The sequence below is a fragment of the Thalassophryne amazonica genome, chromosome 16, assembly GCF_902500255.1.
Source record: "Thalassophryne amazonica chromosome 16, fThaAma1.1, whole genome shotgun sequence".
Lineage (NCBI taxonomy): Eukaryota > Metazoa > Chordata > Actinopteri > Batrachoidiformes > Batrachoididae > Thalassophryne > Thalassophryne amazonica.
Window position 1 is genome coordinate 8,127,988 of NC_047118.1, and position 25,655 is coordinate 8,153,642.

At 42.1% G+C, this 25,655-nt stretch overlaps 1 protein-coding gene across 1 annotated transcript in view; it reads right to left on the reverse strand.

The window, feature by feature from the left end:
- LOC117528091 (zinc finger protein 652-like) overlaps window positions 1-25,655 on the reverse strand; it is a 52,401-nt gene that overhangs the window by 7,749 nt on the left and 18,997 nt on the right. The window contains exons 2-4 of the mRNA XM_034190623.1: window positions 12,372-13,860; window positions 4,033-4,180; window positions 3,280-3,395 (exon numbers count right to left, since the gene is read on the reverse strand). Of these exons, the coding sequence (XP_034046514.1) occupies window positions 3,280-3,395; window positions 4,033-4,180; window positions 12,372-13,358 (1,251 nt within the window). The 5' untranslated portion in view covers window positions 13,359-13,860. The remainder of the gene's footprint in view (window positions 1-3,279; window positions 3,396-4,032; window positions 4,181-12,371; window positions 13,861-25,655) is intronic.

A 25,655-nucleotide genomic window follows, 5' to 3' on the forward strand; every position in this document is an offset into this window, starting at 1 on the left:
GTGACAGCCGATGTTCTTTTATGTGTACGATAAGAATAGGAGCAATTTTTGCTGTTCAGAAAAAGAAGTAAAGATGTCTGCTAAATTTTGGCCATGAATCCGTGTGAAGTGTCAGGGCTTAAACAGGAAACCTGCCAGATGAAGACTGAGCAACTGTTCAGTGTTCAGCCAGACATTTGCTGACTGAAGAGATGCAATTTTAGGAAGTGATGCTGTCCCTGTCTGTGGGGCACAGAGCAACAGCAAAAAAACTAGGATTAAAATATCCTTTTAGGGGGAAAAAGATTGGGTCATTTAGGGCGTGCAGTGGATGACCTTACCTCACCAGTGGGCATTAATGGTTAAAATTTAGTGGATAAGTGTTTCAAAAATCTTCTCCTGAATATTCAGGCATATAAAAAGCCTGGACATCTATACTTAGTTTAGATCCTCAGGCAGCGAAAGCCACCACAGCACCAGGGGTCCCCTGGGCCTGCAGGTAAACATGTCCAGGTCTACCCATCACCCAGAGGACTGAAGGAGAAATGCAGTCCCTGATATAGGACACAGAGCCCAGGAGAGGCGACTGACCGGACCAGATTTCATCAAATGCTCCACAGTAGGCGAAGGTCATATCAGACTCTGGTTGCTGAAGGGAACAAACTACCGTATTTTCCGGACTATAAGTCGCACTTTTTTTTTTTTTTACATGTTTTGGCCGGGGGTGCGACCTATACTCCGGTGCGACTTATAAATGAAAAATATACCGGTAGGATCTCAATTAATTTACTGTAACAAAACAATTTTACGTGACAGAGTCGATCTATGTTTTAAAATGGCCACCGGAAAAGGAAATGCAATGCATCATGGGCACTGTAGTATGGCGACCGTCCTATAGGTCACGCTGGTCGTGATAACCAATCAGAACAGAACGTTGGACGAACACGGTGCTTGCTGTTATTCCGGCATGGTGAACAAAACAGCTTCAACCCTTGGATATCAGTGTGAGCAGAGTGTTTAAGTTGACGCTGAGAGCTGCGTGGGAGAACTGGGTGAGCGACGGCGGAGGATTAGCGTGTGCACTTGGAAGGAGCTGGCGTCGATGATTGTGAAAAGCGTTTGAAGCAGACGAACGTGGTGTTTATTCCGGGACGGCTAACAAAACAGCTTCAACCCTTGGATATCAGTGTGAGCAGAGTTGACGCTGAGAGCTGCATGGGAGCACTGAGCGACGGCGGAGGATTAGCGTCTGCACTTGGAAGGAGCTGGATCGACACCGCTGGGTGGTCATGAGCTGCGCAGGTAGGTGCTGCATGGTTCGGCTCGCAGTGTGGTCCGCAAAATACAAACATACCCGTAGGTAAAATGCAGCTCACGAGAGGGCACTCGAGGCTTGTGTGACTGTTCCTGTGACTTCTGACTACCATAGAAAAATAAAAATTTCAACGTTACTGATAACTTAAGACAACGGCGAAGGCCCGAAAAAATGCCACCAAAAAGAAAATCATACTCTGCAGATTACAAGTTACGACTGGTGAAATATGCATCCGAAAACGGTAGCCGTCACAATATTATCATCTGAACTTTTCATGTTAAGTTAACATACCTGTATGTCCATGGGACTTATAGCCCAGTGCAACTTATTTATGGTTTATTTTTCTTTATAATGGATAAAGTGGCTGGTGCGACTTATAGTCCGGAAAATACGGTAACTCTACCAACTGCTGTGGTTTCTGAAGATGCCGTCCCATGATGGACTCCGTGTGCCGTTGGGAACCAGAAATCCCAACTCCTGTTCTGCTGAATATGTATGAAGCAAGAATTAGATCCAATGAAAAGCAGACAATGGGGGGAGCCACTGGAGACTTTTTAAAGCCTGCTGTCACCTACACACCCTGGAGGCTTCAATTGGTAAACCCTGGTAGAACTTGCTTAGACGTCCCTTTTGCTTTGAGAACTGCCACAATCCTTCATAAAGACTCAACATGGTGCTTTAAATAATTCCTCAGAGATTATACTCCATATTGACATGATATGATATGACGCTGTTACCACACCAATACCAGCCCGAATTGTTGATACAAGGAAGGGTGGATCCATGTTTTCATGACATTTCCACAACTGTAATGTGTAATATTTGACACCAATAACAAATATAATCCTGTAATTTGTCACATGTGTTACTTCCAGGAGTGGAGCAGGAGAAGAGTCACCCCCCCCCCCCACCCCACCCCCCCCAGGTGAGCCTGGAGCCGAATGTATGTTTTATTTCACACTCTTCTGTGACCATTTTTTAGACGTAATTTTTGACTGCGCACATTTATTTTCGTCTTTTCTGTGTGTCTGTCTATGAGTGTGGACATTAAAATTTTTTATTTGGCTCTCACAGCTGATCCAGCAGTCTGCTGTACCTCAAAAGCACATCTATCCAACATTTTATAACTTGGAAATTTAACAGTATCACCATCAGATTTTCCTTTGGTATAATCCAGATGCATGTCATAAACCTCCGTGATCAGTCTGTAAAACTGAAAAGCAGAAAGTGACTTCTTGTAAATCGGACAGCAGTCACTTGGCTTTTCCATTTGCTGAAATGGTTCTTAAAAAACAGTTCTTATATTTTTAGTCCTTGCTCTAATTTATGGCATCACCATTTTGCAAAATATCACTTCCAGCATCTGTATTACCCCTGAGCTTACTGGTGAAATAAATGTCAGACGGTAACACACAATGGTGGTGGCACTGCAATGATGGCTAAGGTGAACTATTCAGTATTACAGCTCTATGGATGTTACTGTAGAATATACTGTGCTGTCCGGTGCGTCACCATCCATCACTCAATTCTTTCTGTGCAGAACCCTGGTTTCAACCAACTTGAACCACTCTTGCCATTCTTCTGACTTCTGCCACCAACAAGGCATTTTCACCCACACAACTGTTGCTGTCAATTTTACCCCCCCCTCCCATTCTTTGAAAAAGAAAAGAAAAAAAAAGTCAACATGATTGTGCATGAAAATCCCAGCAGATCAGCAGTTTCTAAAAAACACAAGCCAGCCCATTTGGCACAAACAACCATGCCACGCTCACTTTTCCATTCTGACCTTTGTTTTAAACTTCAGCAGATCCTTATCCATGTCTATAAATCCAAATGTGTAATGTTTCTGTGACATATTTGGGTGATTAGGTAATTGTTTTAATGAGCAATTGAACAGGTATACCTAATAAAGTGGCGGGTGGATGTACAATCTGTCCATGCATACCAGTTATCATTTGTGCATGTAACCGCAAAGTGTTTCTTACCTCACAACGAAAAGGTTTCTCTCCAGAATGCTGGAGTGAGTGAACTTTTAAAGACATGCTGCGTTTAAATGACTTCCCACACGTCTCGCAGGTAAATGGCATGTCCTTCGTGTGAGCTAGGCGTGGGTGTTTAGAAGAGAAAGGAAAAAAGAAAAACAAGAGGGGAAAGAATAATACTGAGAAAACTGTGTATACATCTGAACAAATATAAAAGGTTACAAATAGACAGTGTATGATTTCAACAGTACAAACAATACATCAGGTTTTAAAAATGAACTGTATATTACTATAATATGTACATTCACCTTCAGGTAACCAATCAGTACAAGTATATCAAAATCTTTCCAAAACGTAAAGACATTTTATGACGTCTCTGGTTTTACATTTTATAGCAAAGTTTATTATTACCCCAAAATATTCACAATTACTTAAAAAATGTAATTAAAAGTAATAACACAAAGCCACTGGATTTAAGTTAGATGTATTTAACTAACTAACTAGTTTTACATTAATTTTAAAGATGAATAAAAACTATGATTAAAAGGTTTTGGTCAGCTAAAGAGGATTTTCATCATTTCAAAATCAACTGCTGTCTCATGTGTTGATATTAACTATATTTAGGCATCACAGTGGACTTGAAAGGACACACTGATGTGCCACAAGACACCTGCAAAAGGAGATCACCAACATGGGCTGCTAATCTGATTTTCTTCTCCATACTCTGTAAATGATAACTACATCTTCCATACTTACCAACCATGTGCTTGCGAACGTGAGCCATAGTGTAGAACTTCTTCTCACAGATTTCACACGAGAACCTTTTCTCCGCATACCCATGGACAATCTTTATGTGCTCATGCAACGACCATAACTTCTTAAAAGACTTGCTGCATGTGACACACTAAAGAACACACAAAGATAAAAAAAACCTTTAAAACAATATTTTTGATCATTATGAGCAGCAAAATATTGCTTGAGATAAAATTCATACACCATTACTGTAATATAAGAGTTCATTTAGAGAGTATGGTTGGCCATGAAAGTGTTCTTGCCACATTTCTCTACATTGTAGCTCCCTCTGATGGTCAGGAATCAAAACGGTTTTAAATCGCTCAATTTACTGCATTTCATGACTGCTTTTCAAGTGTTCACCCCCACCCCCAATTTGACATTACTTTAAACTAATTGGATGGAAAGAAGACCTGCACACCATCACAATTTCTCCCCATGATTTAATGTGTGACAGAAGTCAAAGCACCAGCAGGCCATGGACACATGTTCTGGTCCTGTCTTGTTCTTTAATTCAAATGGGATAAAACTTTTAGGTCATTAATGAAGATTAATGGTAGATTTATTGTCCCTTTTTTAGTGTATGTTCTCTCTGGTATATACAAGCACAGGATCTTGAAGAGACACTCAAGTGATTGATTAAGTATCATTAAACTGTTGACACCACACAGAGCAAACTGAAACTTTTGTTACTGCTTTGTGTTTTGGTACAATATTTTAATTATAGATAAAAGTCCGCCCCCACCACCCGCCCACCCCCAAACACTATGGGTAACCACAGCAGTTCAGAGACTTTTTTGCATGATGATTTGGCACACGTTTTACACCAGATGTCCTTCCTGACTCAACGTAATTTATTACCCATTTATTTTACTCTAAATCATTTTGTGACGTCAGCTGGTGTAAGTCGGTTCTACGTTCTGGTTCTTGGTTTGTAGTATGTCTGGCCCATATTATTTACATTGATACTACTTTGTGTACTACTTGCACTTTGTGTTTGTTGTATTGGGAGAAGGACATACAATTTTCAATTTCAATTTATTTAGCGCCAAATCACAACAAAGTTACCTCAAGGTGCTTCACACAAGTAAGGTCTAACCTCACCAACCCCCAGAGCAAGAACACAGGTGACATTCGTCAGGAAAAACTGCCACTGATGATTTGAGGAAGAAACCTCAAGCAGACCAGACTCAAAAGGGTGACCAGCTGCTTGGGCCATGCTACAAACACAATTTACAAAATGACTATACAGGAAACCTTGCCGGTGCACAGGAGGGTTTCAGAAACAGACACCACACCCAACTCTGGATGGAGCCACACCTCAAACAGAGAGAGAGAGAGAGAGACAGAGAGAGAGATGAATTTAATAAAATTAATTTAAAAGGGTTAAAAAAAAGCATAGTAACATACTATGCCAATATGCTAGCCATACAAAAGGGAAAATAAGTGCGTCTTAAGTCTGGACTTGAAAGTCTCTACAGAATCTGACTGTTTTACTGACTCAGGGAGATTATTCCACAGAACAGGGGCATGATAAGCGAAACCTCTGTGACCTGCAGACTTCTTATTCATCTTAGGGACACAAAGTAGTCTTGCACCCTGAGAACACAAAGCCCGGGCCGGTACGTAGGGTTTAATTAGGTCAGCTAAGTAGGGAGGTGCCAGTCCATGAACAGTTTTATAGGTTAGTAGCAGAACCTTAAAATCTGATCTCACTGGGACAGGAAGCCAGTGAAGGGATGCCAAAATGGGTGTAATGTGGTCAAACTTTCTGCTTCTTGTCAAAAGTCTGGCAGCAGCATTGTGAACAAACTGGAGACCCCTAATGCTGGACTGCGGTAAACCAGAAAACAGAACATTGCAGTAGTCCAATCTAGAAGAGACAAACGCAAGAAACAGAGTCTCAGCATCAACCATAGACAGGATGGGACAAATCTTTGCTATATTTCGCAGGTGGAAGAAAGCAGTCCTAGTACTATCTCTAATGTGGAGGTCAAAGGACAACGTAGGATCAAAAAATTACCCCAAGGTTCCTCACTTTGTCAGTGTGATGTATGACACACGAGCCTAGGCTAAGCGTTAGCTGGTCAAATTGATGCCGATGTCTCACTGGACCAAGAACCATCATTTCAGTCTTACCAGAGTTTAAAAATATAAGGTTGCTAGCAGGGTTGGGTAGGATTACTTTGAAATGTAATCCAAAAGTAATCAGATTACAAGTAATCCAAATGTATGTACATACATACATGTAATCCAAATGTATTCTTTCAAAGTAATCCTACCCAACCTTGGTTGCTAGACATCCAGCTTTTCACTGATGCAAGGCAATCGTCTAAGGATTTTATGTGGATGACCAGCAGTTATCAGCATGTATAACTCAGTATCATCAGCAAAGCAATGAAAGGTAATCCAAAAACGCCGCAATATGTGCCCAAGGGGTGCTATATAAAGGGAGAAATGCAGGGGGCCTAAGACGGACCCCCGTGGAACCCCAAATTTCATGTCATTAAGGTTACAGGTAGTGTTAGTGTACAAAACACAGTGAGAACGACTGGTCAAGTATGACGTCAACTATGCAAGGGCACTCCCAGTAATCCCAAAATGATTCTCCAGCCTATCGAGTAGAATATGATGATCCATTGCATCAAACGCAGCACTAAGATCTAACAACACCAGAACCATAATGGTGTCCAAATCCATTGCCAGCAGAAGATCATTCACCACTTTAGTGATAGCTGTCTATGTGGAATGCAATTTTCTAAAAGCAGACTGCAGTGGCTTGAAAAGATTATTCTCAGTAAGGGGATCCATGAGCTGCTGTGAAACCACCTTGTCCAGAATTTTAGAGCAAATTGATAGATTTGATATCGGCCTATAGTTTTCAATACACTAGGGCCAAGATTAGATTTCTTAAGCAATGGTTTAATCACTCCTCCCGAGTGACCGGGAGGAGCTCGGAGTCGAGCCGCTGCTCCTCCACGTCGAAAGGAGGTCTGGGTGGAAAGGAGGTCTCCCGTGGATCGGGAGGTCTGGGCGGCTTTGCTTGAGCTGCTACCCCTGCACCCAATTTCGGATAAAGTGGAAGAAATGGATGGTGTAATCACTGCAGATTTAAAACATTTAGGAACAGATCCAGAAGTTAATGAGAGATTTTTTGTAAACGTTACGAGTTTCGTCAGCACGCCTAGTGAAATACTATCAAATTCTGTAAATCTAGGTCATACCTCAGTAATGGCGCCCACCTCAATAGCAGGGTGTAGTGGCTGGGTTAAGGTATGCTGGGATATGTTTAACCTGTCGTCTATTTTGTTCTCGAAGTATTCTAAGAAATGTTGTGCTGTAAAAGGAGAGCGACTTACAGGTGGCTGTCCATGAATAAGGGTTGCCAGTGTCGAACAAGAACTTTGAGTTATGGTTGTTTTTGTTGATCAGAGTAATAGGGCCACTTTGTAGCCAGTAGTGCATGCTTATAGTCTAAGATAGCATCACGCCACGCGAGGTGGAATACTTCTAATTTTGAACTATGTCATTTCCATTCTAGAGCTCTAGCCTTATGCTTGAGGTCAAGCAGGTAATCACTGACACGTCTATGGAAACAGGCCACAGACTTTCCCTCTGCACTATCACCATAGTGGATTTTCTGCACTAATTTCCTTGCTAAGCTAATAGATTCTACTTCCACATTTGTCATAAGCCTTGCAGGGTCTCTCATCACCTGCTCTGTGGCCTGCTGTAAAATCCTAACGTTACTCTCCCTTTAGCGCTCTACTTATGTTCGCAGACAAGATGGTGGCCCCTTCCCTGGTAAGGTGAAGGCCATCCGGCATCAGCAAGCCATGACGGTGCCAGAATCAAGGCCAGTTATCAATAAAACTCAAGCCTTGCTGTCTACAAAATTACGCCAGCTACCTACATACATACAGCTTATTCCGACTGGGTTTGAAAATATCAATAAAGAGCATGACTATCAATTTGAGAAGGCCACTGCTTTGCATTAGGTAACCGTTTCAATCTCTATAAATGTTTATAACTTGTTATATAATCCCCCCTCCCACACATGAAATTTCCATAGTATGCAATTAAATAAATTAAAGTTACGATGTATTTCTAAACTAACCCACTGAACTCATGTTTTCTCCTGGTGAACCATTTCATCAGAACAACCTGAAATATTTAGTTTCAAAGCAAACTAAAGCCTGACACCATGTCCACACAGATAATGGCTGCACCTGTGATTTCAGTTCATAACAGACACGGCTGGTGCGTTATCGAGTACAGCTGCTTGGTGAACACTTAGACGGTATTAAGTATTCCTAAAAGCTACACCGATCTTGCCGAGGGCAACAGCCTGCATTAGTGTGACGAGTATGAAACACTGTAGATCGCATATTTCATTTCATCCATAAAAGGATCAGGGAAAAATTAACCCAGTGTAATGTGAATTAATTAATTTTCATTATGTCACCATGAGCATTAACCTTTACATTACATTTAGTATAACTCCAAAAAATTAAGTTGTTCATTAATTCAAAGATAAATTTGCATAAAAGATTTTAAATAAAACGACAAAATATTAAACTGAGCTTTTGAAAGAGCAGATCTAAAAATGTTGCCACACAATATCCGAACAACAACAAAGCACACATGCACCTTGTTGCCAATAATCGTAAACATCATAAATTTCCCTGTTGTGGGACCATTAAAGATTCATCTCATCTTATATCATTACCAGTGCTCGGTAGTGTTGACGTGTGGTTCCATACCAACACTAAAAATGTCTGTCTGCACATAAAATAAAACTGGGCTGACCAATGAAAATTATTAGTTGAACACTAGTTTGTGAAGATTAGTCACTGATGATTTCTGCTTGATCTGTCCTCAGTGTAATCATCTCTGCAAGAGTACCCTGTCCAGTGTATCTGGGTCCAGATAATTATACAATAGGATAATTTTGGAGGGCACTGTGTTTGATCATCAGCCCTCCATCTAATCAAGCAGACTGAGGCTTTGTATTCAGTTCAACTTGAAGGGAAAACAATTTGACCCAAAAGCAAAAGTTTGACTTAAAATGAAAGAGGATGAATCCACAATCCTTGATTTCCTTTTTTAAACGTTACGAAGTCTACCTTGATTTTTGTTTTAAAGCTTTTTCATTATTTGTTGCCAAGATGTCTTATATTTTTGCTTGCACAAAATAAAGGGAGGTGGGGGGGAGAAAATTCATTCCGTACATATGCCGTTACTTAATATTAAACCTTTTAAATTCCAGAAGTAACTAAGCCAGCTATGATGTCTAATTTTGATGGACTACCAGAGCTATTATTTATTTAGTAGGTAACCACTAAATGGACTAATTTCTCTATCAAAGTCTACTGTATAAGAATCTAACTCCCTGGATCATTACCCAGTGGGGAAAAGACTTGATACAACCATTCAGAAATAAAATGGTCTTGTCTGTCAAAAATATCCTCTTCGGAAATAGAGTACATTTCAAACTCAAGCATTAGTGTTATGTTATGGTTTTGACCGTTGGGGTTTTACATAATTATTGTATGGCCTTGCCTTACAATATAAAGCGCCTTGGGGCAACTGTTTGTTGTGATTTGGCGCTATATAAAAAAATTGATTGATTGATTGATTGATTGAATAATATTTTTTTGTTTGAAAGATGTAATCACTACCTGTGATGCCAGAAAGGGATGTGTACCTAATTTGCTCAATATCTTTAATAGTGGGGTGTAACTCCCCATCTGTCAAAAACTCATCTCCAGAAATGCTTATAGTCCATCACTATTTGAGAATGCAGAAACACAATAGCAGCTGTGTTTTTACGAGATAGTGTATATGGTTAGATTGTCCTCTCCAGAAATGTGTACTTGTTAAGGTGCCTTGTCACCTAGACAAGTTTGAAACTCGTAAACTCATTGTAAACTGTGTGCGGATTTGTGCAAGTGTGCAAAGAAAATTTTGAAATGTTCAAAGTCTCTGGTACGCACAATGTGAACTTCACATAAGCAATGCGCAAACAATTCAAAAACATCACAGCGCGGTTGATCTCAATGATTATGTCGAGGTGTTAAATTTTACAGATACTCATAAGAAGGAATGAAAATGCAACAGTTTTACCAAGCCATTACAATAAAAATACAACAAATGACTGATGAAACCACCTGTGGTTTCATCAGTCAAACTTTTACAGCAAATGATTAATCTGCTACGAAATCATTATTTTACATCACGCAGCATCCAGCGGCACACAGTGTGTAGCATTGGCACGAGGAATTGTGGGGCAGTGCGGGGGTTAAATGCATGCACGTGTTATGGTGCCTTTATTTTCAATCTTGACAGAAGTATATATGCCAACATCTGACTGAAACTTTGGGCATTTAAGTGCTCCAGTCAGCAATTAGATATGGATGAATAACTTGGCCAAAGTAACCCACTTTGATTTTTTGGTGCGAGACACATTGGTGCGTGACACATACTTGTGTACCTTGACTGTGAAACAGCCCATGAAGATGATATTGGCTGTTGATGCAGTTTGGACAGGATATCACAGGACACAAGCAAAACAGTGGATTTTTGCAGGAAACTCTCAGCTTGTGGTGCATAATGTAAGGACTTTTATGTTACAAAAATAAGCAAGGTGGACAAATAAGCATATTTGTTCCATCCACCCACTAAACCCATGGATTCTAATTAGTTCAACACCTCTTAGAAGTACATGACCTAATCAGTGAAATCACCTGTTTCAGATGGACAGATAGAAGCACCACATTGTAGGACTTTTACTTACTGAAGACTGAGATTTCTGCCTCTGGACACTACAAGTAAAAAAAGGTGAGCCAAACCCATTTTGTTATCTTTACAAACTTTGCTGGTTCCGCTATAAAGGAAATGCAACCAGGAGCATGGGGTGAAAGAATACATACAGTCCATGTAAGCTTAAGTGATCCTCTGACAGACTGTTGGATGGGCTGCAATATGAAATGATACCACTAGATGTCATCAAAACCACCTTCAACATTATTAAATGCCCCCTGAAGTTAATTTATAAGTTCCAAAACATCTAAAAACAGAGCTTATGTTATAAATGGGTGGAATTGCCCTTTAATCTCCTTGCAAATGTTTCATTTCTCAGAAATAAAAGCAACTCTTCACTCCAGCATCAGCTTGCTACTTAAATGTAACAGGAATCAGAACAGTATTCATTTATGTACATCTTTCTATTCAGACTGTTTGAGTGTAACAGCACGGCCTCATGGACACTGGTAGTGTGAACAATACCACATGCTGCAAATTACTGTTCAAGTTAAAAAATGTTAAGTACTGAAATCAAATGCTTTAAGCCTTTTCTTCAAAGAAACTCAATGATTGAGGCCCAGCTTAAAGCTGTACGACCTTTCAAATTTCACAAAACTGACAAAAATTAGTTTGTTGAAATCCAAGCACTAAAATGTAGATACATTTTTGTAATGTGTAGCAAAATTACAGTTCATTTTAATGAACAGAACATATTTATTTGGGGGGACTTCCATAATGAAGGTTTTCTTTTTAACGCATGACCTTGCCTGATGTGCATCCACAGGTTGTGCATGCCAACATCCACAAGATTTGTAAATCACTTCAGAGGTGTTATCTGGTTTCAAAAACAGTGTTTTTAGATTTACAAGTGTTTATTTCTCTCAAACTTTTACGAAATATATGAGAAACATGTTAGATTTGTACAGAAATAAGCTGTTTCAGAAGGTTTTCTACCATTGTGGTTTATTTTGTTCAAGCGAGCAGCCAGATGATTGGCTGTCACCGTGTCTTCCAAGCATCCGTTGCATAAGTCGGGGGAAGCCCCTGCCTGATCCGACATCACTACCAAATCCAGTTCAAGGCTGCCTGATTGCTGGAATTTCTTCCTTTCAGGGGAAGAAATTTATCCCCCTCCCGAAGGCGCAAATCAGATCATATTGGCAATGTCATATTACCCACTCACTCATCTTTAACTGCTTACTCCAATTAAAGGTCACAAATGTCATACCATGAATTCCTTATTTAAAGGCCAAGGAATGAAAATATAGTGGTGCAAAAGAAAATTATTTTACTACTTAAACCTTATAAAAACCAGAGGAGGTACACCTTTAAACACCTACTTAATGCAACATGCCAAAAAAGGTCAAATCTGACATTTCAGTAATTTAAGAAAGAAAAAATAGAACTTTCTTAAGCATTTACAGAAATGCAAACAGCACTTGGGAATTCTTGCAAAAATTATTACATATTACTGGAGACAGGTGACAGGTTTGCATTACCTGGATGTTCCTCTCGCAGTCAGTCTGCTGATGTAAGGTCAGCTCACTCTCCAGAACAAACTTCTTCCCACACTTGTCACAAATCTGCATTCGTCTGTGCGTCACATTCATGTGTTTTTCTAAGTACCAGCGTGTGTTGAACACTCGGGGACACTTCTCACATGCCAGCATCTCCTTTTCCTCCACAGTTTTCCCACCCGTCGTCATGGATCCAGCAGAGCAGGGTGCTGCCCTGGAAGCGCTGCGCTTTCTCTTTGGAGGCTCCATGCGCTTAAGTCTCCCTCTTGTGGTCATTCCAGCACCGGTGGTACTCAAAGCCCTTCGATGGCTTTTCCTCTGAGGCTGGTGGGGAGCTGCAGAACTACTAGCCCTCCGATGAACTCCTTTAGCCCTCATGCTTTGACTTTCTATCGCCTCTTCTCCATCATCTACATCCTCTTCTTCATCAGGACTGTCTTCTTCATCCTCCTCATCCTCCTGCTCCTCATCATCATCATCTTCACTCTCAGCTCTGTCAGACTCCTCTGCTGCAGTTCCAGTTTTACTGTCCCCTTTAGATACATAAAGTGTCTGATTGTTAAGGTTGACCTCAACAATGATCTGCTCACGCTTGAAGCCCTCCTCACCATCCTCATCCTCACCCTCTTCTTCATCGTCAGAGTCATCAGTTGTGCCGTCATTGTCAGCCTGCAATCCCGCCTCCTGTCCTTCTGCTACCTCTCTGAAATAATGCTGATGCTGCTGTGTGGGACACTGTCCAATGTTCTGATCTCCAGAGGATGCCTTGTTTACTATTTTATTGTCTACTAACACAGAATAAGGCTTGCCACCAATTTCCCTCTTGTAAAGCTTTCCTGTAACATCCAGATCTGGGTTGGAGGAGTGAAAATGGGATTGGGACACATGTGCCCGACGTCCCTCCTCCTGTGACATCACGCCAAGATTAGGGACGGAAACCTCCTCCTTGAGGCTCTGGCAGGATTTCATGAAGGGTGAGTGTCAGAATAAAGCGTGTGGCACCCAAAGAAAAGGGAAGGTACAATTGTTAAGGGGTCCAGTTAGACAGGTCTACTCCCCAAAGAGGAGCAATGAGAGCCACACTAATCTCCCCCACCCTCCTACTGAAGAGACAGGAAGGAGGGGATCAGGTGCAAGCCTCAACCCGATTCAAAGAGGGCGTCCATGCTTTCCACAGAAGAAATACAGTTGTGGAAAAAAAATACAAAATCTCATCCAGGTTTTGTTCTGTCTGCTGAACAGAGACTTTAAAAATAAAGTGTTACAGTGTCTCAGATGTTCAAATTTAGAAAGTAATCTCCTGTTGTGTTACGTGAGGAGTGAGTAGGTCCCAGCTGCAAACTCTCCAAAGGCCCTGCAGGATGCCGGTGTCTTCAAACTGCAGACCAGGTAAAAACAAGAAGAATTCCATTTATTGAACCAAAGCAAGGGCATCTAGGTCTTGATTGAAGAGCCCTTTAAAATACATTACCTATGGGAAAAAAATAAAATAAATAAATATTAATATAAAATAGTACACTGCTTTTTTTTTTTTTTTTTTTTTATTTATTTAACCAAGTTAGTCCTATTGAGATCTACATCTCTTTTACAAGGGAGACCTGGACAATTAGGGTAAGTGCACTTTAAGCCCACTTTCAACTTTGATGTCAATTCACAAAAAAAGGAAAATATATATTTTGCCAACCATTACTTCATTCAATCAAATGGTTTGCTACTTCTATTACATTTTTTATTGTATACAAATGACATTTTCCACTGTCGAGTTAGCCCCACCCCAAAGTATACAGTCTCTGGACCCCTGACTTTGGACAACCACAAACTTTGGTGTTTTGGGACCTGTCACATTTCATTCATTTTCGCAAATTTCAGCCACATCTTTGGCAAGTACATTAACATTATGTCAAATAAGAGGTAAATGTAATAATTTTGATTTAGAGATAAATAGTATTTTGCCAAATTATACAATTTCCCTTCAAACGGAAAGATGAGTTTTATGAGCTAGCAAACATAGCTAATATCATACTAACACACCTAGCCCTATTAATGCTACTCTGCCACAAGAACTAAGGTTGTCAGCTACAAATGTTAAAGTAGACCTGCATTGAAATAAATGCAGTCAGAGCTTTGGACCTCTCAGTTGAATGGAGTCAGAGCTCCATCTACTGGACAAACGGTGCAAGGACATTTTACATTGCCAACACAAACATTATTTCAGTAAATGTTCTGTTTATGAGAAATTATCGGCGTTCTATCGGCAAAATTTTGGCCGATAGTGAGTACTTTGAAAAGGGCTTATATCGGTCGGGCTCTACTTTACTGCATTCATAAGGGTCTTATAAATACATATCAGCTATTTCTTTCTGAGATCTGACCACATTTGTTTCAATGCAGGTCTACTTTAAGTATTTTGTTATTCATTTAATATTGATATTTAGATAAAATCAGTCAATCAATCAATTTTATTTATATAGCGCCAAATCACAACAAACAGTTGCCCCAAGGCGCTTTATATTGTAAGGCAAGGCCATACAATAATTACGTAAAAACCCCAACGGTCAAAACGACCCCCTGTGAGCAAGCACTTGGCGACAGTGGGAAGGAAAAACTCCCTTTTAACAGGAAGAAACCTCCAGCAGAACCAGGCTCGGGGAGGGGCAGTCTTTTGCTGGGACTAGTTAGGGCTGAGGGAGAGAACCAGGAAAAAGACATGCTGTGGAGGGGAGCAGAGATCAATCACTAATGATTAAATGCAGAGTGGTGCATACAGAGCAAAAAGAGAAAGAAACACTCAGTGCATCATGGGAACCTAATCTTAAAAGTAGAGAGGGTGTCTGTCTCCCTGATCCGAATTGAGAGCTGGTTCCACAGGAGAGGAGCCTGAAAGCTGAAGGCTCTGCCTCCCATTCTACTCTTACAAACCCTAGGAACTACAAGTAAGCCTGCAGTCTGAGAGCGAAGCGCTCTATTGGGGTGATATGGTACTATGAGGTCCCTAAGATAAGATGGGACCTGATTATTCAAAACCTTATAAGTAAGAAGAAGAATTTTAAATTCTATTCTAGAAATAACAGGAAGCCAATGAAGAGAGGCCAATATGGGTGAGATATGCTCTCTCCTTCTAGTCCCCGTTAGTACTCTAGCTGCAGCATTTTGAATTAACTGAAGGCTTTTCAGGGAACTTTTAGGACAACCTGATAATAATGAATTACAATAGTCCAGCCTAGAGGAAATAAATGCATGAATTAGTTTTTCAGCATCACTCTGAGACAAGACCTTTCTAATTTTAGAGATATTGCGTAAATGCAAAAAAAGCAGTCCTACATATTTGTTTAATATGCGCTTTGAATGACATATCCTGATCAAAAATGACTCCAAGATTTCTCACAGTATTACTAGAGGCCAGGGTAATGCCATCCAGAGTAAGGATCTGGTTAGACACCATGTTTCTAAGATTTGTGGGGCCAAGTACAATAACTTCAGTTTTATCTGAGTTTAAAAGCAGGAAATTAGAGGTCATCCATGTCTTTATGTCTGTAGACAATCCTGCAGTTTAGCTAATTGGTGTGTGTCCTCTGGCTTCATGGATAGATAAAGCTGGGTATCATCTGCGTAACAATGAAAATTTAAGCAATGCCGTCTAATAATACTGCCTAAGGGAAGCATGTATAAAGTGAATAAAGATAATGCATCATCAATTGTTCTGTGGAGCTGATTAATTTGATAAATTAACTTTTTTTTTTTTTTTTTAAAACAGGAGGGCTTAAATGGTACATCCCATCAAAATGCATGCAAACTACAACGAGCACATGCTAATATTCAATTACAAAAACTTTATATTTCTGAATGTGTGCACCGTAGTAACTGCTTTAATGTTTGATGCAAACTACGAGTATACTTAGGCTCCGTGCATAATTTTGTGAGCATATCTTACATTTTGAAAGGAAAGCATTGTTTTTAAGCGTTCCTCGTGGCAGAACCATTTAAGCTCAGCATGCTCCATTTAAGCCCACCTCATGTATTTCAATAGAGAATTTCCTCTACTACAAGTTAAATACATTCTCTGTTCAAAAGTGTTTAAACAGTTCACTGTGTGACTTTACTGATCTACTTTACTACATAGATAAAATGTAAATTGATATGTAAATAAATTTTTTTAAAGGCATGTTCACTGTTATCTAATAAATATATTGCTGTTTATTTTAATTAAATTGCCTGAAGTGCCTGAAATGAAACTAAATTAACCGATTCATTGTTCTGTGTTGTGTACTGCACTTTGTCATGTATGTCATTTGTTCAGATGATCTTGTTCAAAAGGGATTTTTTAAAAACATTCACTGTCATTTATAAAACATATTGCATAAGTTATATTTTATGCATTAATTACTGCATTAAACAGCAGCCGATCTGCTCTGTGTGAGCCTGAAACTGTCAGATCTCAGAGCTAAGCAGTGCGGGACCTGGTTAGTACTTGGATGGGAGACCTCTTTGGAACACCAGCGGCTGTGTGTGTTTCTCCAGGTAACACTGGAGTTGCGTCAGGAAGGGCATCCAGCGTAAAACCTGTGCCAAATATCAATGCGGATCTGGTTGTATCCGCTGTGGTGACCCTAAACGCACGCATGCGCACACACACACACACACACACACACGCACAAAACAAAACGGGAGCAGCCAAATGGACAACAATTATTGCATTAAACAAGTTTATTTTAATCAATAAATGATGTTATGGGCTTCTTTGGAACACACATAGGCTTAAATGGTACCATGGTACCAATTAAACCCATTGCAGACTTGACTTTTCCCTAAAACTTCATTACATCTTTTGAACTGTACATCAACTAACCCTTTAACAAATGTTGTCACTTACAAATTAAGTCCATCCATCCATTTTCTTCGCTTTATCCGGAGTTGGGTCGCGGGGGCAGCAGCTCAAGCAAAGCCGCTCAGACCTTCTGATCCACACACACCTCCCCCAGCTCCTCCGGGGGAACCCCAAGGCGTTCCCAAGCCAGCCGAGAGACGTAATCCCTCCAGCGTGTCCTGGGTCTTCCCTGGAGCCTCCTCCGGATGGGACATGCCTGGAACACCTTTCCAGCGAGGTGTCCAGGGGGCATCCGGAAAAGATGTCCGAGCCACCTCAACTGGCTCCTTTCAATGTGGAGGAGCAGCAGCTCGACTCCGAGCTCCTCCCGAGTGACCTAGCTCTTCACCCTATCTCTAAGAGAGCGCCCAGCCACCCTGTGGAGGAAACTCATCTCGGCAGCTTGTGCTCGCGATCTTGTTCTTTAGGTCATGAGCCAAATCTCATGACCATAGGTGAGGATCGGAACGTAGATCAATCGGTAAATCGAGAGCTTTGCCCCCCTACTCAGCTCTCTCTTCACCACGACGGTCCGATACAGCGACCGCAGCACTGCAGATGCTGCACCGATCCATCTGTCGATCTCACGCTCCATCCGTCCCTCCCTTGTGAACAAGACCCCGAGATACTTAAACTCCTCCACTTGAGGCAAGCACACTCCACCGACCTGAAGAGGGCAAAGCACCTTTTTCCGGTCGAGAACCATGGCCTCGGATTTGGAGGTGCTGATTTTCATCCCGGACGCTTCACACTCGGCTGCAAACCGCCCCAGTGCACGCTCAAGGTCCTGATTTGACGAAGCCAACAGAACCACATCGTCCGCAAACAGCAGAGACGAGATTCTGTGGTTCCCAAAACAGACCCCTCTACACTCTGGCTGCGCCTAGAAATTCTATCCATAAAGATAATGAATAGAACCGGTGACAAAGGGCAGCCCTGGCGGAGGCCAACATGCACTGGAAACAGGTTTGACTTACTACCGGCAATGCGAACCACGCTCCTGCTGCGGTCATACAGGGACCAGATAGCCCTTAGCAAAGGACCCCGGACCCCATACTCCCGGAGCACCCCCCACAGGGTGCACCGAGGGACACGATCAAATGCCTACTCCAGATCCACAAAGCACATGTAGACTGGTTGGGCGAACTCCCATGAACCCTCGAGCACCCGATGGAGCGTGTAGAGCTGGTCCAGTGTGCCGCGACCAGGACGAAAACCACACTGCTCCTCCTAAATCCGAGGTTTGACTATCGGTCGAATTCTCCTCTCCAATACTCTGGAATAGACCTTACCGGGGAGGCTGAGGAGTGTGATCCCCCTGTAGTTGGAACACACCCTACGGTCCCCCTTCTTAAACAGAGGGACCACCACCCCGGTCTACCAATCCAGAGGCACTGTCCCCAAGCGCCACGCAATGTTACAGAGGCGTGTCAGCCAAGACAGTCCCACAACATCCAGAGATTTAAGGTACTCAGGATGGATTTCATCCACCCCAGGAGTCTTGCCACCGAGGAGCTTTCTAACCACCTCGGTGACTTCGGCCTGGGTAATGGATGAGTCTGCCTCTGAGTCCCCAGTCTCTGCTTCCTCTTCGGAAGACGTGACAATGGGATTGAGGAGATCCTCGAAGTATTCCTTCCACCGCCCGACAACATCCCCAGTCAGGGTCAACAGCTCCCCACCCGCACCGTAGACAGTGCTGTTAGAGAGCTGCTTCCGCCTCTTGAGGCGTCGGACGGTTTGCCAGAATTTCTTCGAGGTCGACCGATAGTCCTCCTCCATGGCCTCCCCGAACTCCTCCCAGACCCGAGTTTTTGCCTCTGCGACTGCACGGGCTGCAGCATGCTTGGCCTGCCGGTACCTGTTAGCTGCCTCCGGGGTCCCACCTACCAACAAAGACAAGTAGGACTCCTTCTTCAGCTTGACAGCATCCCTTACTTCTGGCGTCCACCACCGGGTTCAGGGATATGGTGTTCGTGATGAACAAACTGTGACAAGCACAGAAGTCCAACAACTGAACACCACTCGGGTTCAGATCGGGGAGGCCATTCTTCCTGATCACCCCCCTCCAGGTCTCACTATCGCCGCCCACGTGGGCATTGAAATCCCCCAGGAGAACAATGGCGTCCCCAGTAGGAGCGCTATCTTGTACCCCTCCCAGGGACTCCAAGAAGGTCGGGTACTCTGCACTGCCGTTCGGCCTGTAGGCCGAGACAACAGTGAGAGACCTGTCCCCGACCAGAAGGCATAGAGACGCGATCCTTTTGTTCACCGGAGTGAACTCCAACACATGGCGACTGAGCTGGGGAGCAATAAGCAATGCGACCCCAGCTCTCCACGTGGGCAACACCAGAAAAGTGGAGCGTCCAGCCCCTCTCCAGGAGTTGGGTACCAGAGCCCAAGCTGTGCGTGGAGGTGAGCCCAACTATCTCTAGTCGGTATCTCTCAACCTCCCGCACAAGCTCAGGCTCCCCCCCAATGAGGTGACATTCCATGTCCCAACAGCCAGGGGCTGTGAGCATGGACCGGGCCGCTGGGCCACCCGCCCTCGACCACCACCTAGTCCTCTCTGCACCCAACCCCCATGGCCCCCTCTGCAGGTGGTGAACCCACAGGAGGACGGGCCCACGTCGCTCTTTTGGGCTGAGCTTGGCCGGGCCCCATGGGCTAAGGCCTGACCAACAGGCGCTCGCGTGCGAGCCCCAACCCCAGGCCTGGCTCCGGCTCCGCCATACCGGGCGACGTCTTGGTCCTTGATTTTTTTCTGGTCATAGCAGACAAATTATGTCAATATATAAAAATAGAGAAACTTATATTTTGGTGGGCTTAAGTACCAGTATCAGTCATAAATATAACGCAAGTCGTTCTATTACCCATAAACAAATATGTGCATATTCAGTAAAAATTTACACCATAAAAGAAGCATACTGAACAATTTTATCAGGGGAATAACCCGCTCGGAGAGAACCAGTGTGGAGCAGCCCTGATTACCCCTGATTCCGGGTAAGTGCGTCCGCGTGTCATTTAGTCAAGATCCGCGGTGCATACAGCATTCAATAAGCAAAATCATGGCTTATCGTATCTATGAAGTCAGTGTAACGGCTACTGTACGAACTGGAGAGGGAGAAGGCAGCTTCAGGGGACAAGTCCTCGCATTTCAGTGATTCAGAGGAGGAAAATGCAGCCAAAGATGTGCGTGACGGCAGGTCCAAAATGGCTAGCACCCCATGGTGCCGATGCGGGCATTGCTGTCATGCAAACAGACATGGAGTCATATTGTTGCAAAGAGCATAAACTCATTGCAGACCGCTTATTAGACGAGTGCATAACTTCAACTCCTAATCTTCACAAATATATACACTGTACAAATCGTCACTGGAAATGGCCTTTATTTACGGTATGATCCGCGGGTACCTCCATGGACCAGCACCTAAAGAAGAGCTGCCAAACAGGCAAGTTCCGAGTCAATTAACTTCAGAACACGTTGAATAAGTCTTGATATACTAGATTTTTTAAAAAATTAAATAATTTATTGATCAATGTGACGCATAATCCTCTTTGTGTTTCATGAGGGATTTTAATATTCTTTCTCACTTCGTTGGTACAACCCACTGCCCCACATTGCTGAGGCATTAAAAAAAAAAAAAAAAAAAACAGTGATGAAAATTGAAAAAAAAAAAACTTGCATAAATTTACACTGTCTGCTATTGATTGTTTACACACCAGCCGGCGTGCAACCGAGTCAATTTAAGTAATTTAGTGTGTACATTGTTGGAAGAAAGTACGTCAAGATAAAAATTATGTTAAAATGTTGACTGCTATTATATGCAAACAGAACCACCAGACACTGAACTTGAATTGAAATGCAATAAATATTTATTTTCAGACAGTGTAAATCCCGGCCTTGCAAACATATTTTAATGCTGTCTTTCAAAGTCAAGCAATGTAACAAATATGTCCATACTGGAAATAAACATTTTCCAGCAGTAATGTAGAAATGCTAACTCCATCTGAGAATATATACTTTAATATTCTGTTGATTATAAGACCAGCGTTTCATGCTTAAATAACAGTGTATCAGAGGCAATGGTGAAACAATGATCAAATCATATATAATGTTGCAATTACAATGAGACAAACATTCCCTTTTTGTCAACATTAGCTTGTATCTTCAGCATATAACACCCTCCTGCCCCCCAAAAAGGACATTAATTTTATAATGGGCCTTTGAAAGTTGTAATAGCTGACATATATACAATTATATTATTCCCAAACAACAATCATATAAAATTAGTTTGATACAAAAACTGTTTGACCCCCACCACCAAAGAACATCACATCAAAGCTTCTTAATACAAAATAACTTTTTCAGGCAGTACCACCTCATGGCTAGGGTTGAGTATCAAGAACCGGTTCTTTTCGAGTATCATTAAGAATTGATTTGATCCACCAATATCAACAGCCTTTTTGCTTAATGATTCCCTTATCGGTCCTTCAGAGCAGCCATTGTTTTTGAGGGTGTTTGTCGGGGAAAATGATAATTTCTCTTCGTTGATTGCAGACCCTGCAGTGGGTCTGTAATCAACCGCTTCTGCTGCACAACTCCACTTTGAAGGTTACCCAATGAAGCAGTGCTTGGAACCACTGCTTCGTTGGTTCATTGCTTCGCCGCTCGTCAGATGCGGCAAGTCCGCTTCTTAACTCCTCTCAAAGCCATTAAAATGTCAGTCGTGACTGAGTCGCTTTTGTGCAGATTAAAGTCACTAACTGGGACTCTTGTCTTGTTGCAGTCAAGAAACGAGAATCGTCCTCCGTTCCGTTGGCACAGCTCCAAATGCTGTGCGGCTCTCTGCCAAGACAGAGTCTGGTCAGAATGAATAACTTCAAAACAAATTGTTGATTTAAATAAAATGACACCTCTTTCCAAACACGGTAATACAGACAATAAACTACAATCAACTAAAAAGTTTTTTCAGCCAAAATGAGACATCCTGCGTTCTTCACGAATTACATGCTGATGTGCAGCACAGCCGGCTGTAAGAGCTCACCTCAGAGGTATGGAAAGACATTCATGCTAATAATACCTGAAAGGATGCTTTTGACAAAAACGACAGATTTTGTTTATTTTCTATTTATGTCCAGAGATCAAGGATCCACCATGTAGAGTTTATTATGACCAGAGTTTAAAGAGGATAGAGAATCAAAATCACCTTTTTCATGTTTTTGGTGTTAGTTCAGAGTCTCCCCGCTGTGGGGAATACACACGAAGTGCCAGCAAGTTTCAGAACCTCTGTTTCAAGTATTTCTCCTGTTTGAATTGCCCCTAGAAAACAGGCCAATCTGTTTTTGAGAGAAAACTTGTCACTTTTTCGCCAATAGCCCCCCCCCACACCCACCCCCTTTCACACACGCCCCTTCGAAATTAATTATTCATAAGGTTGTGCCCACCCATTCGTAACACTCGAAGAGAAGCAATGGCAAGCTACAGGTGTGCTTTCCCAGGCTGTTTTAGCGGACTACGATCTTCCCACGGAAAGCAATGTACGCGATCACTGGCTTTTATTCATTTTTAACCGCATCCCCAGTACATACAACCGCCGACTATTTCTTTGCGCATTTCACGGAGGACTGTTTCACAAACCTTGCACGATTTCGAGCTGGCTTCAGTCTGCATTTAATATTCAGTAGAGGGTCAGTTCCGACTCTGCGACAAAATCAACCCCAGCAATCAGTACAGCCTGAGTATCACATTTTCTTTTGTTTTAAATTTGTGTTGCGCCATATTCCTGTTGTAAGAATTGCACGTTAGAATGGCACGTTAGCTCTGGTTTGTTCCTCTAAAGGGAATGAGCTAACCCCTTAGCAGCTAGGGATGTGTATCGAAAACCGGTTCCTTTTGGGTATCGTTAAGAAATGACTCGATCCACCGACATCAATAAGCTTTGTGCTTAACGATTATGTTATCGGTCCTTCAGAGTGGCCGTTGTTTGGGGGGTGTTTATCAGGAAAATGATCATTTCTGTATTGATTGCAGACCCTGCAACTTTTCTGCAGCGCAGCTTTGCTTTGAACCTTGAACCAATCGAAGCAGTGCTTCGCAGATTGAAGCAATGCTTCGATTATTCTTTCTTTTGCTTAATTTTCTCCTGCTAAAACCCTAAGAGCATATGTCTGTGAGTATTATTTACCTTTTATATGTTAAACCGACCTCTTATGTTCTTCTGAAACAGTTGATAGATGTATTTTATAACTTAAAAACGGGAGCAATGCTAACGCGTTAGCATGTCTATGGCATTTTCAATGTTAAAAGTTAGCATTGCAGCTGTCATCACGTTCGAGTGCATTTGTTTTCAAATTGTAATATTTCTTAAATTTATTTTTGTTTATATATTAATAATCTAATGATTATTATATACAATTTTAGAGAAAGAGGCAAAAAAAACCTGAATAGATACAACAGAAAATAAATAAATAATGCTTTCTTTTCAGTGAGAGCAAGGGCAGCCAATCAAACAACGGCAACCGATCAGCACCACCTACTTGCATTTCATAATGAGGTTGCCAAATAAGCTCCGAAACGACGCCATTAAAGGCAAACGAGGCATTCTAAACCCAGCATAATAACATAGCTGTTTCAGAGAGCCTTTTAGGAAGGTTCTGAGCCATTACAGACCCAACCAATTTTTTGGGCTACATATCACATCACAGAACAAAGATTAATGCCCCATTCAACCTCTCTCTATCACCTTAAGTATCCACTGACCAATTTCACATTTATTTACTTTAAGACTCAATAAAATGTTGACAAAGAAAACCTGTAAAGCCTATTTTTAGTACAAAGAAAATTCACAAGTGGTATCGATAAGGGAATCGGATCGATAAGCAAAATCAATAATGGTATCGATAGCGATAAAATCTTATCAATACCCATCCCTACTCATGGCATATCGCTGCTTCACAAGATGCATACACAGGGGACATCTGTTGGGCAGACATGTCCGGAGACCACTGCCATCATGCTGTGCACAGTATATTAGGCAAGCATTCCCATGCACGTGAGGAGACTCACGTGCAGCCAGACATCTCTGCACCTCCTCCAGTCCGGCAGAGGAAGAAGCGTGCGCACAATTAAACCCTGTTGCATCAAATTCAGTTTGATTGCTGACACCAAGTCGAGTGCGCTCCTGCAGGTGTTCCACCTGCTGCATGTGCCTGATGTTTGGGAAAATGCGCGAGACGAGAGACGCATGAAGACACACATCTGGCGCTGTCCTCCTCCTCCTCTCTGCACCACTCCATGGCACAGAGCCCAACTACGCATGCAGTCACAAAGTTCTTCTGAAAAACTGGAGCGATCTGAATTTGGTTGGATGAATATGGGTGTGTGTGTGTGTGGAGACAATTCACCTCGTTCATAACGTGACAGAACTTAACGATGCGCTGTTATGCGCAATAGTGTGTAACAACGTGGAACACAATTCTTGACCGTGCGTAATGGTTCCTGATAATTCTCCGGCAACATGTGCCATTAATCGTAATGTGTGGTAACAGGTTGCAGCAGTTCCTGAGGACACCTGACACCTCTGCCCCGAATAATCACATTCGTGATCAGCAGCCAAGAATGTGTACTTCGTGGCATTTGTGACTTGTCGTTATGTGTAAACGCAGCATAAGACAAAGGTGATGGTTAACATGCATCAACCTAAAAACCTGTAAAGACTAATTCATATTTATATCAAATCTGATGCATGTTTATTCACAAGATCAATTTTTTGTGGTGCCGGAATCTGTGCAATATTTTTAGTTGGTCTTTTTGAGATCGGTGCAGTAATTTCTTGTTCTTTGACCTGAATAACCCGAACAATTAAATCTTTTATGTGTTCATGTTTAGTGGGCTCATACGTCTTTCTAGCTACTCAGCTATGAGATAGTTTTTTTCCAGACTTGCCTAAATTTTTGTTCGCCAACCTGACTGCTGCCTTTGTGTGAATGCTTGACCACAGCCTGTTTCCTTCCAACATTAGCATTGTGGTCTAATGCTGCAAGTTTTATCCTAGCAGACATGCAAGGGTAATCAAACTTTCATCTCTTTGGGCAGTATCCCAGTAGCTTGAAATGGAAGTTCTCCAAGCTGCCTGTATGGCAAAATAAGCAAAGCTGCCTCATGTCGTGTAATAATTTGGTGTTATTATATCCTTCAGTGCTAATGATGTACCCCCTTTAAACCCCCACCCCTTTTTTATTGTTTTGTTTCTGTTGTGCTGGTGTCAGTGGTTCATGCAAGCATGCATTTACAGATTTATTACCAGACCATTTATGTTTGCCAGCAATATGGTAGGTTATACTGGTAAACAGCTCTATGAGCTTGTCTGGATTTCCATCACACTGGCGTGCACCGTACC